The sequence below is a fragment of the Oryzias latipes genome, chromosome 4 (genome assembly GCF_053564925.1).
Source record: "Oryzias latipes strain Hd-rR chromosome 4, Olatipes_Hd-rR_3.1".
In the NCBI taxonomy this organism is placed as follows: domain Eukaryota; kingdom Metazoa; phylum Chordata; class Actinopteri; order Beloniformes; family Adrianichthyidae; genus Oryzias; species Oryzias latipes.
Window position 1 is genome coordinate 26,296,200 of NC_136240.1, and position 19,560 is coordinate 26,315,759.

At 37.8% G+C, this 19,560-nt stretch overlaps 1 protein-coding gene across 3 annotated transcripts in view; it reads left to right on the forward strand.

The window, feature by feature from the left end:
- Nucleotides 1-19,560, forward strand: part of pik3r3b (phosphoinositide-3-kinase, regulatory subunit 3b (gamma)) — a 246,070-nt gene that overhangs the window by 101,339 nt on the left and 125,171 nt on the right. For all 3 annotated transcript variants that reach the window (XM_011474287.4, XM_078946166.1, XM_078946167.1), the window contains one exon: nucleotides 13,861-13,992. In XM_011474287.4, coding sequence (XP_011472589.1) covers nucleotides 13,861-13,992 — 132 coding nt within the window. The remainder of the gene's footprint in view (nucleotides 1-13,860; nucleotides 13,993-19,560) is intronic.

A 19,560-nucleotide genomic window follows, 5' to 3' on the forward strand; every position in this document is an offset into this window, starting at 1 on the left:
ATAAAAAGAAGGATGTAGTTTTGTTCTGATAGGAAATTATATTTGGCTCATGCTGGTTGTTGTTTTCTAGCATCAACTTGTATTAAATGTAGCAAGTGGATATGGAAAAATGAACCAAATGAACCTTTTGGGTTGTAAATTATGTTAGTGTTAGAACAGTTTGTAAACTTAGGTTATAACATTGAAGAGTGCACAACTTATGAGAGAGAGAAAGCTGTGTTCACATCGAACACTATTCACATGTCAGGGGCATCCACTTTCAATGTTAAGTCAATGTGCAGACAACATCAGAGGTCATGTTCCTCTAATTTTATTTGTAATTTTTCTTTTTCTCTCCTCGGACTGATGCGGGACAGCAAGTCATCAATCTGGACCAAAGAGAGAGAAAAGTAGGGCTGAAAGTGTCTGTCAATCTGATGCAGCTCCTGCAGTAGATGGTGAACCTCTCTGTACTGGTAGAGTCTCTGAATGATGTCATGAACCCACATTTGACTGCTGATGTTTTTGCAAATAATAATAATAATAATAACAATAATAATAATGGATTGGATTTTCTGCGCTTTTCCAGACGCTCAAAGTGCTTACATAGTGTCCATTATTCATTCACTCCTCATTCATACTTGGTGATGGTAAGCTATGGTTGTAGCCACAGCTGCCCTGGGGCAGACTGACAGAGGCGTAAGCCAAAGCTCTTCAAGATAAATAAACCTGATTTCTCAAGGTCATCCGCATTTTCTGCGAATTGTAAATAATATATATAGTCAATGCTGCCATATAGCGATGAGGATAAAACTTTTAACAGTAGCTCCTCCCACAAGTGTCGACGTGCGGACACAAATTTGACGCATGGATCCCCTTCATTGCTAATGTAGCATTACTACGGTTGGAGCACCTCTACTGTGGTCTATCTTAAGTTCATTTGCAATAGTGGTCCTGAAAAAAAAAGGATGACATTTTTTTTTTTTTTTTTACATTTACTGTATGTTTGTTTTTTTTCCACCTGTGAGGCTAGGAATTTTACATTGGATTAAAAAAACAACTTTTTTGTGTAATTATATGTAAGTGTATACCTTTATTCAGTTTACAGCTGAGTTCAAGGTGTAGGCTGTGCCAAAAGGGTGTAAGATGATGGCAGGGAAAGCATACATGGAGTGCCACAACCAAGTGGCTGGGATGGTGTCCAGAACAGGGACGTGCACAGGATTTTAGAGGGGCACGGGCTCAAAGTCAGAAAAAAGGCTGCAAAAACGCACAACAAAGGCATTTTTTGCCTTTAAACAATATGAAAATTAAGTAAAATTCTAAAATAAACTACTACTAGATAAATACTCACTTTTACTGTAGGTAAAAGTGATACAATTGTAATTTCTTTTATTTAAACAAATTATTGTCAACATAATTTTGTTCAGTTTATCATAGACTTGAAAGACATCAAAGCAGTGAAACACAGAAGGCTATTTATTTTGGCGCAATGTGGTGCAGACATAATCAACATGAATCAAGTTTGATCCAGATGCTAATATTTTAAACACTTTCTACCCCAGAATGCAAAAATGATTAATAATATTTAATGATAGCATACTCATGCTGTGAGAATTCTGCAGTGAGGTTCGGTGTTTCAGTGGTGTTTTTGGACATGTTCTGTCCTCCGTCAGTCACTCCAGGTTGATGTCTATCCTCCACAGCTGTCATCATTTCTGTTCATTGTCTTCGGTGAGTAGACGTGTCTGCTTTTCAGTTCTACTTTGTCAGGTCATCTGTTTTAACTACTTTTTGTTTTTTTCCTGTTTAAGTTTATTTATTTAAAGTAATGTTTCAGCTGCATCCAATGACACTCTTATTCTAAGTTGAGATTCACAGCTAAATTCTCTTTTACATCTTATCCTCTTAACATGAACTTTTGTTGTGATTAGAAAGATTTTAACACAAAAAGACTGTGAAGCTGAAAGAGAAAAGGTTTAAAGAAGGCAATTCTAATACGAAAATATTACGATAAACAGATACATTTAGTAAAATAAATAATCTTCATTTATTTTTAAAATTGCCCCTGGTGTTTTATTTTGGACTCAGCTTCCTATCCCTGCACAATCTGCTCTTAAATTGATGCACAGTGTTCAAATGTCTGGCTAAAGCAAAAAAAGTGACTCATTGACTAATAAATAGTGTTGTTCTAAAGTATTAACCATATTTAAACTCGTTAAATCGGTGGAAGGGGACTTGTTGGACCAGAACTCTGAGATTCTGGTTGCTTCACTGTCATGTCGTCTCTTCAGTTCTCCATGGGGCAGCAGTTTCTCTCGTCCGAGCGGAGCTGCAAAGACAGAACCAGCAGCTGCGAACCCCCGTATTACAAGAAAATGGGTACTATAGAATACCAGGGGATTTTGTAGCCACATTTCTTATATTTCTAACAGAAATTAATAATGTTGATACAAAAAAAACGAGAGCATTAGGGCACTTTTTAATATAAGGCAAAAAAGGCAGGGGCTCAAGTACCCCTAGGGCCCTATGACCGCACGTGCCTAGTTCAAGAATATGAAATGGAAACCCCAAGGTCAAAATGGGAAACACCTCAGAAGGTGATAGAGAATGAGAGGGCAAAGATCCAGGACAGGATGGTAATGGAGAACCAACCAGACATTGTAGTGGTGGATAAAGAACAGAGGAACACCGTAACAGTGGATGTGGCAGTGCCAAGCGATGGGAACATCAGGCATACGGGACCTGAGAAACTGGAGAAATACCAGGAACTCTGAGAAAAACTGAAGAAGTACCAGGAACTCGGAGAAAAACTGGAGAAAGCATGGAAAGTGAAGGTGACATGAGTAACCATGGTGACCGGTGCACTTGGAGCAATGTGAAAAGACCTCAGTCATTTCAGTTCAGAAAGTAGAGTGCTAAGAACAGCTAAGATCCTACGCTGGACCCTCCAGCTCCCAGGCCTCTGGTAGAGGACCTGAGCTTGGGTGAGAAGGAAATTATATATCACATCTTTATGTCACCCTTAAAGTCCAAGCACCACAGTGGATAAAGACCAACGCAATTGAGGAAAGATGAACTCTGATCTGATATTGTTGAGATCAAGGATGACATCAACCAACTAATTAAATCAATTTTGTCATGAAGCAAAGAAATTATCTTTTTTTTTACTTTTATAAATTGTTGTACACTTTTTAAAAATAGAATCAAAAGTCGTCTTTTTTTGTTGTTGTAACCATGTTTTATAAGTGTGCACAAAATGGGTTCAAAACTTTAAAAAAGCCAAGCAAAAATGTGCTTTGAAAAGGAAAAATGCACCAGGAAAGAATTGAAAAAAATAATGTATTTGACAAAATGTAAGGAAATGTGGCTGCAGTAAATGGGATTTGTTTTTCTAAAAAGACCAAATGAAGTTCATTTGATGTTTGAAATGTTGGAGAGAAGAAAATCCTGTGCACCTCATGGTCATTTAGTTGCTCCGAAGTCTCAATAACAGTCGTTCAGCATTAGGATGGTCATTATTCTCCACTTTAGTCAAACTGTAGGCCTCTGTTTCCATCTGATTAGTAAACAGAGGTCATATGACCACAATCTGTATTCTTTCTGGGCTCTGAACTTGCTTTGACCTCGCTCAGATTTTATCAACATTTGCTCCTCTCCTCTTTTTTAAAAATCTATGAGCCCTGTGTTCCCCTACGTACCGGAAAACCCATGATCCATCTGGATGTTTTCCTCTTAATCTGGTTAATTTTATTTCTGATAACACAAAACTCAAGCCTTATGAGAAGTTTAATCAGCAAAATCTAACTTATCTTCCCTAATGTAACATTTCAGTGTAACGGGTTTTCCTTAAAGGTCAGTTCTTGAATGTCGCTGTAGGATTATACAGTGGTGGACAAAATTGTTGGTACCCCTCAGTTAAAGAAAGAAAGTCCACAATGCTCACTGAAATGAATTAAAATGTTCAAAAGTAACAATAAATGAAAATGTATTGAAAATTAAATCATCAAAATCAGCCATTACTTTTGAGTTGTTGATTAACAGAATTATTAAAAAAAAAAAAAAAATGAAATAGGGCTGGACAAAAATCATTGTACCCATAACTTAATATTTTGTTACACAACCTTTTGAGGCAATCACTGCAATTAAATGGTTTTTGTATTTGTCAATGAGCCTTCTGCACCTGTCCACAGGTATTTTGGCCCACTCCTCATGAGCAAACTGCTCCAGTTGTCTCAGGTTTGATGGGTGTCTTCTCCAAATGGGATGTTTCAGCTCCTTCCACAGATGTTCAATGGGATTCAGATCTGGGCTCATAGAAGGCCACTTCAGAATAGTCCAACGCTTTTCTCTTAGCCATTCTTGGGGGTTTTTGGCTGTGTGTTTTGGATCGATGTCCTGTTGGAAGACCCATGACCTGCGACTGAGACCAAGCTTTCTGACACTAGGCAGCACATTTCTATCCAGAATGCCTTGATGATCTTGAGATTTCATTTGACCTTGCACAACTTCAAGACACCCTGTGCCAGATGCAGCAAAGCAGCCCCAAAACAGAACTGAGCCTCCTCCATGTTTCACAGTAGGGACAGTGTTCTTTTCGTTGTATGCTTCATTTTTGAGTCAATGAACATAGAGCTGATGTGCCTTACCAAAAAGCTCCAGTTTTGTCTCATCTGTTCAAAGGACATTTTCCCAGAAGCTTTGTGGCTTGTCAACATGCATTTTTGCATGTTTGCACCCACTGTTTCTCCTATTTTTGTCCATTCCTCCATTCAGATTTTCTCAAGAGCTGTGATGTTTTGAGACTGTTGCTCAGCAACACAGACTTTCAGCTCTTCTTATAGATCCCCTATTGGATTGAGGTCCAGAGACTGTTTACATCACTCCAGAATCTTCAAATCTTCATGCGTTGAGGAACGTTGTCGTGACGGAAGGTGTTTCACTGAAGAAAGGAGGCCTTTGCCCCAAATCTTCCCACACATGGCCTCATTAATCCGTTCCTTAATCCAGATCAGTCATCCTGTTCCCTTTGCAGAAAAGCAACTCCACAGAATGATACTTCCACCCCCATGCTTAACAGTGGCTATGGTGCTCTTGGGATGCAACTCAGCATTCTTCTCAGCTCTTGGGTCCTGGTGGAGAGGTTACAGTCAGACTGCTTAAGGTTGCTTTTATACCGATAACTAGTACAAACCGTCATCATTAACCCAGACAACAAGTAGAGGATAGAGGAGTTCCTTAAATCCTCACCCAGATCATCTCTTAGTCTATTTTAAAATCTTTCCCAGTGGTCTTTTAATTATGATTATGACATTTGTAGGCAAAATCAAAAAACCTGTGTCATTTCCTATGGCATAGTTCCTGCAGAGCACCAGTAGTTTATTAGAACTTCGCCTCCAAGTTGTGGGCTAGACCAATGGTGCTCCCCTCCTCTTTGCGGAGTGGGGCACGAAGCTTGTGGCCCGCCCAGCGTATTTTCCATACCACAAATACACTCTTTTTTCCTTGCTCCTGATTCACAACCAATTGTATAAAGAAATACTCAGAAATGCATTTTTAATCTTAATTTTCTTTATATATATATCATAAAGCATCAGAAAAATGCCACAAGAACATGTTTAAATCACCAAAAACACTATGCTCACCGAAGCGGGTCTTTAAAGAAAAGTAACAGGTCTGTGAGAATTCTTGTTTCTGTGTAGGAGCTAAGTACTTATTTTCTGCACGATTATACATATAAATTCTTAAAAAATCATACAATGTGATTTCCTGTCTTTTAATGCTGTGTGACACAGCCACTTTGAACATTTTGCGCATTTTCCACATATGAAATTTGGGTCTTTCATGATACATGCGTGATATACAGTACAGACCACAAGTTTGGACACAACTTTTGGGTGTGTCCAAACTTTTGGTCTGTACTGTATGTAATTCATAAGTGTGTCTTGCCTTCATCATTCATCAATGGGCACAGATGTCCATCGAGGGTTTTCGGCCGGCTTTTCTCTACGTCAATTTGGTTTTGAGCTGTTCGAAATTGTTGGTCGGTTGAGAAATAGGCAGTTAATGCATATTTTACGTAGTTTATACGCAATTATTATGTAAATATTACGCAATTGAGCGTGATTTTTGCAAGCTGCATATGCACAGTTATGGTTATCCACAACTGCACATGTAACACGTCACATGTAGAAGACATGGAATGCTGTCTTTAATTTTACCCGCATTATGTCAGATTATCCTGTTTTACATCAGGTAAACTCTGTAAATGCCCATCAGATTCCAGCGTTTGCTTGTGAACATCATAGCCTTGCTCTGTACACCTCAGCTCTGAAACAATCAGAAAAACCCACACGTCTCTAATTTCTGGGAGCTACTTTGCAGAGCAGCAGATTTAAACAAGCACTTTATTGTCATTTCATTGTTGGACAGCTAATTCTCCCTCTCTGTGTTCAGCCCTGCTGCTTTAGTTTAATCATTGCTATTGAGTTAGCATAGACCAACATCTCCACGTATTTGGTAGTTTAATTGTTTCTTCCCCTCCTGAAAATGCCTCGCTCTCCTGAATCAGACCGCTGTAATGCTGCAGAGAACAGATGATCATACAGCTTTTGTTGTTTATTGAGATGCTTCATGGAATGCTGCTGCGGGGCCGCATAAACGCAGCCGCTAACCGCACACATCTTTAACAGACAAACTCTCGTTGCACGGAGTGGAACACAGGGGTTTTGTGCTGCATTAAAGTGCAGCTTTATCTGATTAGGCCATACTGCCGTCATTGTGCATGAACAGAGAATTGATTTTGTCCTTCAAATTTCCTGCAGCTTAACTTGAGAGCAGGTCTTTCTTCTGTGTCACAGCGGGACGGGCTGGCCTTGGGCAGCAAGGCGGCACAGAGTCTGAAGAGGAGCGGGTCCTTCAACCCTTTTACGTCTCTGGTGTGTCCTCTGTAGATCTGCTGTACCTGTACATTCTGATTCCAGATAAAAGATACACACTCCATGTTCTGTACTTAAATGACATGACCTTACTTTTTTTTCTTTTCTTTAAACAAAAGTAGCTTTCTGTCACCAGAAGTATAAATGTTTCCTGCATGATCCCAGTTTTGTTGCTCCCCTTATCACTTTTTATCGTCACGTCTTTCAGTTTGTCCCTCCAGGATTTTGTTCTGGGCCACACAGAGGTGTAATGGTTAGCGCTCTCACCTCACAATGAATAGTTTCTGGGTCGCATTTCGGCTGAGACCTTTCTGTGTGGAGTTTCCATGGACTCCCTGTGTGTGGGTTTTCCATGGGCACTCCGGCTTGCTTGCACAGACCAAAGAATTTCATTCTAGGTTGATTTTCTGTGTAGGTCAGAATTAGTGATGGGACTATCAATACCAAGATCCCGAAATACAGATACCCAAATATCAGCAATTTTGGTATCGACTGCTCTACTATAGTATCAATTACTAATTGATAAATGAGAATACAACAGTGCAAGTGTCATTTCTAGATATTTTTAGTTAAGAGGTTACTCCCTACAGTGATAAAACACCCCCCAGCTCACGGCATATTGAACTGCTTCATCAGTCACATGACCAGAGGAGCCACGACTTATGTGTGTTACCTTTAGCACGGCATGAGTAGGTGATTTACAAAAGGACAGTTTTATATTTTTAACCTTGCACATTAAAGATGGTACCTGATCTTAATAGGATAGCAAATAATATGCTTGAGAGAAAAAAAATCACCAATAAGAAATTGCCAGTAATCAGCATTGAAAATTTTATGCAAAAAGTTATTAGTATCGTATTTAATCGTAAAAGATTGATATTTCCTATCACTAGCGTGAATGTGCGTGAGTGTGTGGACCTGTGCCAGACTTGCGACCTGTCAGGGGTATACCTTACCTTCACCCAACAGTAGCTAGGATAGGCTCCAGCAACCCTGTAACCCTAAAAGGGATCTATCAGGTTGCTGATAACCTCTCTAGTGTCTACCCACAATTGCCCAAAAGTAGGAATGATAGGCTCCTGCAGCCTTGTGATCTCAAAAGGGATTCAGCAAGTTGGATTGGATTAATGGATGGAAGGATTTTGTTTCTCAAGAGATTGGTGTTTTTTTGGGGGGGAAAGAAGAGTGATTTTTTTTTTTTTTTTTTTTTTTTTTTTTACATTTGCATGGTTTGATTGAATGTATTAGATAAATACACGATTTACACATGATTAGTTTTACAAAGAGGGTGCTAGCTGTTAAAATGGAGCTAGCAGCACATCTGTGTTGGGTTATTGGTAAAACAAAAGGCTAACTTGTGGTTTTCTAATCAGTGAAAAGTGTTTGGTAAGGAGTTCTAAAAACGAATAAAACTCCCTGTTTGGGAGAAGAAGAAAAACATCTCTGTATATGTTAACCTGACCCTGAGGTTTGTTGGCACTCACACATAATCAATGAAAAAGGATTTAAAAAACAAAGTGTGCTTTTCAGAGATGTCGAACTCCAGTCCTTGAGGGTTGGGGCCCCTCCTGCTGCCAATTACCTGGATCAAATATGTTTTGTCAAAAGGGAACTAAAGCTGCAGACACACCAGACATGTTTGCAAGAACGCCATATGATTTTAGAACACGTATTTAGCCGACTGGACATGAAGGCAGGGGTTTCTTCCTTTTTTCTACTGTTTACCAGTGCATGTCCACTACCTACAGTTGGAAGAGGTTTGCTGGGAAATGTCAAAACGGTGCATCATCTACTTCACAGTTTTATTCTGATATCAAAGACTTGGTGTCATGTAATTCCATCTGGACACAAACTGCAATTATTCATTTCTCCTCAATGATCAATTTTTAAACGGTTGGCACTTCCATGAATTAAAAAGGACACCATCCATACGTCACTGAAACATACATATAAAAGCATTTACATAGACTTTTCATTAAAGTGGAAAGTCTTAGGGCGTTGCAGACTCTAGTTCTTGCAGTTTGACATCTTTGTAGAAGAAGCTAAGTTATTTATTTATTTATTTATTATGGGTAACATTGTAACACTAAATGTTCCAGAGCTGATATTTCTTCAGAGTGCATTGCATTTAATTTGTTGAGGACATTTAACATTACGTGAATGTTTCCATTAGTAAATCCAGTTGAATTTAGACAAACTTGAGAGTTTTGGTGTGCATTTTTACCAATCATTCATCTTTAAAATTGACCTGATCTTTAAAACATTTTCTGCTTTTTAGGCATTACTAACTCGCCTAATCTAATGTTTTCATGTAAAGGTTTTTTTTTATTTTTTATTTGAGTGGGTTAGTAATGCAGAGTTGACTGTGTCAAGGGCAGTAATGAAAGATTTATCAGTCAGTTTTTAAAAAACAAGCCATTCAAACTTTTAAATAGTGCAAACTTTAAAAGAAAGCTGGAAAATATTTAAAAACAATTTTCTTCAAAAATTTCAGACAGGTTTATGTTTTTATGTGTAGTATGTAGCTCCTGATTGTTTGACTTGTTATTAACCCCAAATCTAATAAATCAATAAAACAAATTATATTGTATCCCATGGACCAAAGAAATTAATTCTTGTAAATCATGTTACAAAGTTTTTTAAACAATGGGCTCACTTTTGATAATAAAAACTAGGATCTGCTTTGGCAAACATTTTCCATCACATTTGAATGTAAATATTTACAATCTTAAGTAGTCACAGAGTTAACTTGTGTAGATTATGTTAGCTTGTTTGCTAGATGGACACACACAGGGATTCAAAACAACAAAATCAGTTTTAAAAAAAAAAACAAGAATTGAGGACTAAAAACTGGTTAATATTTATTTCTTTTGTAAATGAACACGGTATAAGCGGGTTTTTGGCCTTCGAAGTGTGCATCATCACTTTTTAACGGACTCCACTTTGTGTCAGACGGTTCAGGCTTCCACGGCGTGCGTTAAAAAGTGATAATGCACACTTTGTCGGCCATTAACCCTTACTTGTAGCACAGTCGTATAATAATGACTGGAACTGTGATGATTTTAGGCAGAGGTATTTATCTTAGCTGAAATTCCAATCTATGAGCAGAATGTGCAGGTAAACAAGTCAATAATGGAAATTATGAAATGTTTCATTGTCTTTAGCTCAATGTTTCAGTATTTAGTGTGCATTTTAATGCCAATAAACACATTTGTGTTTAGATACTGTTAATTCATAATAGAAATGTAGATCAGAAAAATCCTGTTTCTTTCTCATTGAGTTCTTGTGAAAAACCAAAGTTATTGGCACTTTTCACAACATGGTGGAAGTTTTCTAAAGCAATTATCACCTGAATATGAAAGAAAAAATCTGTGAATGACTGACACAACAAACTTTAAACCACCATAGATCTGAAACTGGACAGAAGGGACGCCATATTTTCCCTTTTTACTCTACTGCTGCTACTACAAGTTTACTTCTTGAAATGGAAATAATTTCTGTACCCTTTGACTTGTGGGGGAAACACTGAAATCCCTCCTGAGGTTGTTGAAAATATGCAAGCTGTTCTGTAAGCTGTAAATGACCTTCACTACTGTCCTTCTCAAGCTGTCAGTTAAAGTTAAAAATGCTTCTGGCAGTTTAATTTTAAATTGGCTGTAAAGTCCATTTAAAGTGACTGTGAAGCGCTTTGAGCCTTCTAAGAAGGTAGTAAAGCATTATATAAAAATATGCACAAAATTCAGACCTGTGCTACTCTGAGATAATGACATTGGTTAAAACTTTCTGTAAACATCTGCCTATTTTTCATTCTTACAGTAGTAGCACAAGATATTATGAATCCCTAAAATGTTTTTTCCTTGTTGTCTACATTTTGTCACCATAATATACGGTACCACGTTTTACTGCCAAAAGAATCACGTTTATGGATCACTATTCTGTCTGCGAGGAAAATAATAGCTGGTTTTCAACAACTGCCAGCTTTCTTTAAACTCCTAATAATTTTTTGAATGAATGCCGGGCAACTATCAGAGGATTTATGGTCAAAAACTGTTGATTATAAAAAGTACTTAAGGTATGTTAAGAATATCACAACTTCCATTGCACTGAACAAAATAAACAATGTTTATGGTGAAAGTGCTACTTTTTTAAAAGGTACAATATGCACTATTATTTTTGTTTCCTCTATGGGGAATTCTGTATTTTGTTTGTGTTTGGTGGTTACCAAGAAAAAAATTAAGACTGCACTCTCTTCGGAAGATAAACACTAGAGATCTATAAAAATATATATATTTTTATTGATTTGTGTCATTTAAGCAGAGCTGGGAAATGGAAGAACAGATTGCCTTGTTTGCTAATATGTTGTTAATATAAATACTTCATTAAGTCTTGAGTGTGATGAACAGGGTTATGTTTCAAGACCAGTGTTTTTCATTCAAATTTATCTTGATTAACAAAACAAAATAATAACTTTATATGTATATTTTTTTACTATTAAACTTATTTAGCTCAATGAGTTTATATATATATATATATATATATATATATATATATATATATATATTTAGCACGCAGGACCCTTAAGCTCCCAGGCCTCTGGTAAGGGACCCGAGCTTATGTGAGAAACCACCTGCGGAGGGTGAGAGGGGCGTTTTTATTTATTTTTTTAATTTATATATATATATATATATATATAAATATAACAATTTTGCATAATTCCTTAGTCATGTATCATCTTAGCCCCCTTTGAAACTAGAGCTTTCATCTTCTTTATTACCTAAGTTCTTGTCCATCTCTATCCTGCTAATCCAAATTCTTTTTTTGCTTCCCAGGATGCTTTTTCTTTTGTGGAAGTAATTCAAGTTATAAACCGCCCAATCAGATGCCTCAATAAAAGTATGTGGTCTCACATTAAATGTTCAAAACTTGACATATTCTCCTGAGCTCACTTTCAAGTGGAATTGATGCGTTAACTTGGATCGATTTGGACCACTTTGGCTCAAACAAAGCAGCGTTCATATCACGCAAAAATGGCGAATGAATTTGCTTTATTTTGTTGCCCCACTCACCCAGTCCAGTTTTTATTTACAATCAATAGTCTGTAGTTGTGACTTATTCAGTTTTAAGCTTTTATACCATTTATTCTTCAGATATGCAGTCAAATCAGAGAAATATTGCTACTTGTAGATAATTGCCTTAAAAGGTAAACACAAAGCAGTGTAAAGTAATTCACTGATGACAATAAAAAAGATCCTGATAGATCAGTGCAACAAACTGGAAGTAATTGAGAAGTGGAGGATGCTTACATCTCAGAGAAAGATCAAGATTCTGTTATTAATGTTTGTAAGCAGCACGGATGTGTGGCAAATCAAATATTGGTAAAAAGTCTGTCAAAAAAAGGATGTTCCTGAAGCATCATGCTTATAAACCCATACAAAAGATGCAATTTATACAGAAAGTTAAAAAATATGCCACAAACATAAACATTTATTATCACATGGGCACTTTAACATAAATAAAAATACAATTTTATAAATTTTTATTTAAACGAACAACTGAAGTTTTTTAAAATATTTTTCAAATCTGATCTGTTTTCCGTTTCTCTGTTTTTTTGCGAAATTGATGCGTCAACGGACTGAAATAGAACTCCTGCGTAAAGCTTGCTTTGCGTAGAGACGGACGTCAGACACAGACATGACGGAGGCGACGTAAACAATCTGATTGATTATTGAAAATTCTATTTTTTTGTGTCAATGCAACACAACGGAGACGCACCACAGATGGACTTTAAAGTGTAGAAAGTTTGAAGTGAGGAGTTCTAAGGCCTTAAAACATCTGTAACCCTATTTCGCCAATCACAAGTTGTTTATGGAACGCATCTCCCACAATAAACGAGGGAACATGGTCCTCGTTTTTTTTTCTACTTGAATAGTTTCCTTTGAAGTAACAGTAATTTTACCTGTGTACAATTTCTGGATGATCCACCTGCTTCTGCTGCAGTGACATTATCACCTATTTTGGAATGATTATGTCTCGCAAATACTAATACCACAGTTGTGTGTTGTGAAGAGCTCATCTGTTTATATTAATGGCCTGATGTTTCCCTGGCTTTTGCAGATTGGGGAAATTTACTCAGGCATGAGTTAGAGATCCGAATCAGTGGGATTTAGCTGCGATTTTGGCTCCAGAGGGTCTGGTATGTGCTGTGCTCATGGGGGAAGGATTGGGAAGGCAGAGGAGGTCGAGATGAAAAAATCGGAGTAAGTCAAGGAACAAGAAAGTGTAGGAAATACAAAAGTGTATCAGAGAAAAGGTCAGTCTAAGGGGGAGGGGGACAAAGGAGGGGTGGGAAAGGTAATGGGAAAGGACAAGGGGAGGATAAGGTAGAAGATGGAGGACAACACAAACGTCCTACATGACGCCACGCAGTTTGTCCTTTCCTAATCTGCATGCGCACTCGCTCAGGCACTCTGAGGCCGTGGTATCTGCTGTTGTGTCTACAGCCACAGAAAGTTGGAAGTTCTCATTGTGGACTCATCTTCGGGGCATCTTTTTTTTTTATTTTTATCTGCAGCTGAGCTAGAGCTTCTCAGTTCCCAGAAACAGTTGACCGTGAGACTCTGGTCAGTGGGATCACCACTGAGCCCGGCTTACCCTGACTGATAGTTTGAGCCACAGAAAACTTTTTTTTTCCTTCCTGTATTCCTTCAGACTATTGTGCCTTAAGATCAGGATGTGTGTAAAATTCTGGCAAACTCAATAAGGACATTTTTGAAGTATTTGTAGTTCAAGGAAAAAAAAGTCTACCAGTTGCACAAACAACAGTCAGTGTGGTCAGTATTTGTTTTAGCTTTATTGGAAGTTCTTGTCTTGTCTAATGCACTCATTTCCAGTTTGAAGGTTGTGAAGATAATATTCTTTTCTTATCTCTGTTTTCTCCTCTCAGACCCCATCTCGGCAGATTTGGACAAGTACGATGTGGTTTCTCTGAGTGATGCCCTGAGAGATTTCCTGCAAGACCTGCAAACCCCTATTATCCCTCCTATCGTCTATAATGAACTGGTCTACACAGCTCAAGGTACTCAGACATACTCCAGACTTACAGCAGATCTGCTAAATGTGAGTTTGAAGAAGAAACTGAGATGTACTTTTGGTAGAAATTTGGTCAAGATGTAGAACACTGAATGAATAAGTGAAGAACGCTACCCTTGTAAAACTGAAGCTGTCACCGGCGACACTCAAAAAAACCCATGCTCTTTGACATATAACAGGAGTAGTCGATCGTTCAATGTGAATCAGCTGATTGTGACGCAGAGAAAAGCAGCTTTTCCTATCAGCTTTGCACTGTTATAAGGGGTGTAACTATTCATGTAACTATAGGGGCGGCCGTGGTGCAGCGGTAGGGCGGTCGACCCATGATCGTAATATTGCAGGTTCGATTCCCGCCTTGCACGCCCATGAGTCGAAGTGTCCTTGGGCAAGACACTGAACCCCACCTTGCCTCTGGTGGTTGAGGGGCGCCTGTGTTTGGCAGTGGAGCGGCCACCAGTGTGTGAATGTGTGAGTGAATGTGTGAGTGACTGTAAAGCGCTTTGTCCTTGTAGGAAGAAAGGCGCCATATAAGTATTAACCATTTTAACAACAGTCCGATTTATATCATAATTTTGGTTGCTGATACATTTCATAGACGATATTACTACATTTTAAACAATCCAATTCACTGACCTAAAATCAAACCAGGACATCGTTAGCCAAAAATTCAACCAGTGTGGCTTAGAGATAAATAAACCTGGGTACTGAACAGTGCAGGTGACGTTTTCCACCTTTCTTGTATTTCTTAGATTGTCAATGTGTACTAACAAACAAGTAAACAAGAATGAATGGCAAATCCATTCACATTTTTGATTCATATAGTTCAGTCAAACAGTTGTTTTTCCACAAACGGAACATCATTCGAAAATGTTCATTCAAAGTGTTCCCACACATTTGACTGGAAAAATGGCTTGACCATTTTTTGCTGTCATCACATTTATTGACAATTGGTTGTTTTTAATTTATAGTAAAATAAACCAACTGTGACTCAATCCAAATGGTTATTTCTAAGATTGATGAACTTGATTTATTTTATCTTGGAAATGTTTTTATAATGATACAGGTCAATTTGATTAACAACTTGCCTCAGACAGATCAATGTAGTTGGATCATAGAAAAATAAATTGAGTCACAAGTGGTTGTTTGTAAGCCAGCATGAATTTTCAAGACCTATAGAGCCAAGTTTGAATCAATTCTAATGTTGGTTACAACTTTAGGTCAACCTTTATTCAAAGCGTATCTTCAACTTAAGCATGACCCAAATAAAAACCCAACCTCTAACGTCCACCTGTAGCTGTAAGCTGCATTTTTCATGGCGACCTGTGGTATGACTTTTATACTTCCAGCTGTTGGGTTGCAAGCGGCCAGGTTAAACTGCCTGGTTCAATCCCAACTCTGGTTGTCACTTTCAATAAGTGAGGATACTCATCACATCTGACAAAACTCTGCCCCATCTCCATGGAAAGACGACAGACCTGTAACCTCTTGTCTTCGTCAAATCTCCAAGGCTTTCAGGGATTGGTTCTCTTAACTGTATTTTATAGGAAACTCAGGCCTACTTAGTTGATCTAGCAGAAACTTCCTTTTAACCTCCCCCCCAAAATATTACTCATCTCAACTTCTCGACACCACTCTCGAACTGCAAACCATCTGAATTATAGAAGACACTTACCACCTCTTTTGGTCTTCATCCTGTTAAGTAACAGCCGTTTTTTTGTGATGTAGATTATTCATGAAAACATTTCAAGACTCTGAGGGGATGCGGCACTGTTTACTGCTGACTGAGGATAATCCCATTAAAATTGAACTCATTTGTTGGGATGGGGTCATGAGAAGTTCTTTTGGTGAAATCAGAGAATATTACAGGATGACGCTTAAAACCCTGAAATTGCACACTGCAGATACATTGTGCAACTGCACCAGAAGTTCTCCAAAAAAGAAACTATTTCCTGAAGGGCAGTTGCTTTATTCCTCTCTTCTGCCACTGTTAGCTGTCAACTGTACTCATGCCAATTTGAAGGTCTGAACAAAGGACATTCTGCAAGAATTCTTTTTAGAACATACTGTGCTGTGTGAAATATAATTGCAGCTCTGAAACCTAGTAACTGGTTGTGTCATCCTTAGCAACAACAATCACTACCGGGGAGTTGTAGCAGACTTGATGTAATTCAGTAACATTAGAAGATTTTTAAACAAAAACTGTCCAATTATGGTCATAGCATCTCTGATGGAATCACGTGAGGAAATATCCATCCATCTTCTAAACCTTTTGGGATCATGGGATAGCATTGACACCAAACACAATTTGCACGTCAAATTCATGTCATATTGCCTCTCTATTGATGGACGTGACATTTTCTGCTCTACACTTGTCCAAAAACAGGTTCATAAACTTGATGCTCCTGGTGCGTGAGGGAGGAGCTAGCATCAAAGGTTTTTAGCCCTTATTGCTACATGGAAGCATTGACTGTATTTGTCTTTTACATACATGGCATGACGATTTGCTGTCCCCCATTAGTCCGAGGACAAAAAAATAAGAATAAAAAAATTAGAGGACCCTTTTATTATTGTCTGTATGCAAATTGGTTTTGGACTCCACCCACTGATCATGTCATCAATATGCCTCAGGCCAAAACTAGGTCTCTGATTGGTTGGGGCAGTGCAAATTCTTCTGCAAATTTTAGATATTTGAACTCTGGATGTGCGTCAATACGCCCAAAATGCATTGTATCTATAATACCTCACCGTGCCCAACACTCAAAACGCACCACAGGACCTCTGATTGCCTCTGTACATTGATTTAACATTGAAACTGGATGCCCTGAGGCATGGATCGCAGACGGCGTGAACACAGCTTTAATCCTCACATCATCATCGACATTCAACCAAGGCTTAAGAACCCAAACTCACAGATGAAAGTGGGTAAAAGACACATCACTGTGGCTCAGATCAATAGTGAGCTCTGCCTACAGTCTAGAACATGTAACCTGAGCAAGCGAATAGTGCTGCAACCTCACTTCTGTATGCAAGGTACTCACTTGTTACAACAGTATTCAACCAAAGCACAGCTAAAGACTCAATATCATGACCACCAACAAAAACGACAATATCTAAAACCGCAACACAAACTTAAAAAACAGCGCACCTTGCTAGTAACCTGGGTCATTACAGTAATAAACTCAAATGTGCATTTAATCATTAGGGAATTACTCCAAGGTATCTTTCCATTTAAAAATAAAAATAGTGCATTCTCCTTTTTTTCAGAAATTTCTTTGCTTGCTTTGGTTTGTTAACACTAAAGGTTATAATAATTTTATTTTTTTAATTTTTTTTGCATTAGTCATAATGCTAAGAAACGGCTTTGGACAAAGGCATTCCCTACTTAATAAAACTAGCTCCCATGTCGTTGTTTCGGAAAAGCCAGAACCTTTTTGCATTCAAATTTGTTGTGACAGTTTTAAATTAAATAATAGTCCAAATAGTTAAAAGTAAATCGGCTACAAAAACCAGCTACATATATCCTAATTTTTAGCTTTTATTACTGCAATTTTGTCTCACTAAACCATGATATGTTGGGCTTTAAAAGAATTTTGCTTTCATCATACCCATATGGGTGAATATACAAACCACAAAACACTGTTCTTTACATAAAGATGGTTGCTTTTTGTCTCATCTGTCCATTCTCTGGACATTTGTTGATGTCGTAAGACGTTAAAGCCCCTCTTATTTGATTCCTTTCCTCTGGCTGTTCTGCTTTCTGGGAGCCGGGTCATTTTCTCATCTGTATCCATCTGATCAGCATCACATTTTCCAGCAAGCAGAACATGATGGCAAATCCCCTAAAACTACTGGTAAAAAGCAATAAAATATTTTGACGTTTATAGGGATTTTTGCAGAAACCTTTTGAATCCTCCAGAAGTAGCATGTTTATTTATTTATTTTTTTGTGTAGATCCCAGGGTGAATGTGGGAACATGTACAGTTAGAACACTGCCAAATCTACCTTAAATTTAAAGCTTATCCTGGCTTGATGCAGCTTCAGTGTTAATGTGTGTCTGATTAAAGTTAAACTTATTTTAGACCAACTCTAAATACTAGGAGCTCAAAAATGAACTTGTTATTGTCCCGTGGTGCAAAATTCTTTAAAGTTCTTTGTGCCTGTCACTGTCAAGCTACATTCACACCACCCCTCAGCAACGCTTGTTCAAGCTGCGGCTGACAATGAGAAGTCTATGTAAACGTGCATAAATGTTAGGCTTTGGTGTCCGCGTTCAAAACTCTTGAGTTCAAGCATAGCTATTTACATTTTTAAGACTGTTTTTAGGCCCTATTACAAAATGTGCCCATTGAACGTGATAAATCAGAGACTCGGATTATGTAGTGACGGAAGGATGACCTCCCTTTTTATTCATTATTTTGAAATTGTTGCAGTTTTTTATTTTTATTTTTGCTTTATGTTTTTGTTTTCAACTTAAGCTCTGCAAGTTAATGCAAGAGTGATAAGAAAATGAAACGCAAGCTTAGTTTGAGTGTTTCTTCAGGGCTAGTCTCTGGTGTGAATCAGGCTTTTTCAAAATTTGGGTCCATGAACAATCTTGTAAATTAGTGTAACGATTCATTTTAACATTTTGATTGATATCATATATGTGACAGTATGTCACATATTATTATTGTTGACAATAATATTCCTAGTTGATATTAGTTCATTTTGAACAAACTGATTTAACCGCCACACCGCACCCCTGCTGGTTCAGTAGAGATTTTAAAAAATAGTAATAGGGAGAAGTCTTTTTTGGATAAGGATGTGCCTTCACTGCTTCATAGCTTACCCATATAAACTTTTTTCAAGTTGCCAAAGAAGACAGCTTGATTATTTGTTTTTGAAAAATGCACAACTTTTATTTTCCTTCTTTACCCAGTAAACTCCCCTTGATTGGTCCCTTTTCTTGTCAGTAATTGTTCTAAATTTCCCATACCAGATAACCTTGATAGTCTCACAGGCTGGTATGGTCTGTGAGAGCGAAGTCTTATGTCTGATTGAGTTTGGCCCATCTGGAGTCATAGACATAGAGAAGAAGATCGTACAGATGGTGTAAGTCAATAACCTCAATCATTAAAACTAAGAGATAGAGCTATGACCCCTGAAAGATTTTGTTTGATTAAAAACCTTCCTAAAGGATTGCTAAGACTCTTAAAACAAGATGCCCTTGACCTATAGTGTGAATCTACAAGCCCCTTACAAAAGGGATTTTATGACCAACTCTAGTTTGGCTTAATATATAGTTTTGGGGCAAAGCAAAGACAACAAAGTAGAAAACGTGTTTTCTGTTATTCAAACCAACCTTTCACCTCCTAACATTGGGATTGTGTTGCTCTTTGGACCTGACGGATCCTAAGACTAATTCCCCTGCCACCTTAGTCCGTCTCTCACTGCATCAATAAATTGGCCCATTTCTGGGCTTTTGATTTATATTTTTTATGACTATAATTTTGATTTATTGCTAAATTTGACCCCAAAAATGGGGCTTTGTGTTATGATCTACATCATCAAGTGG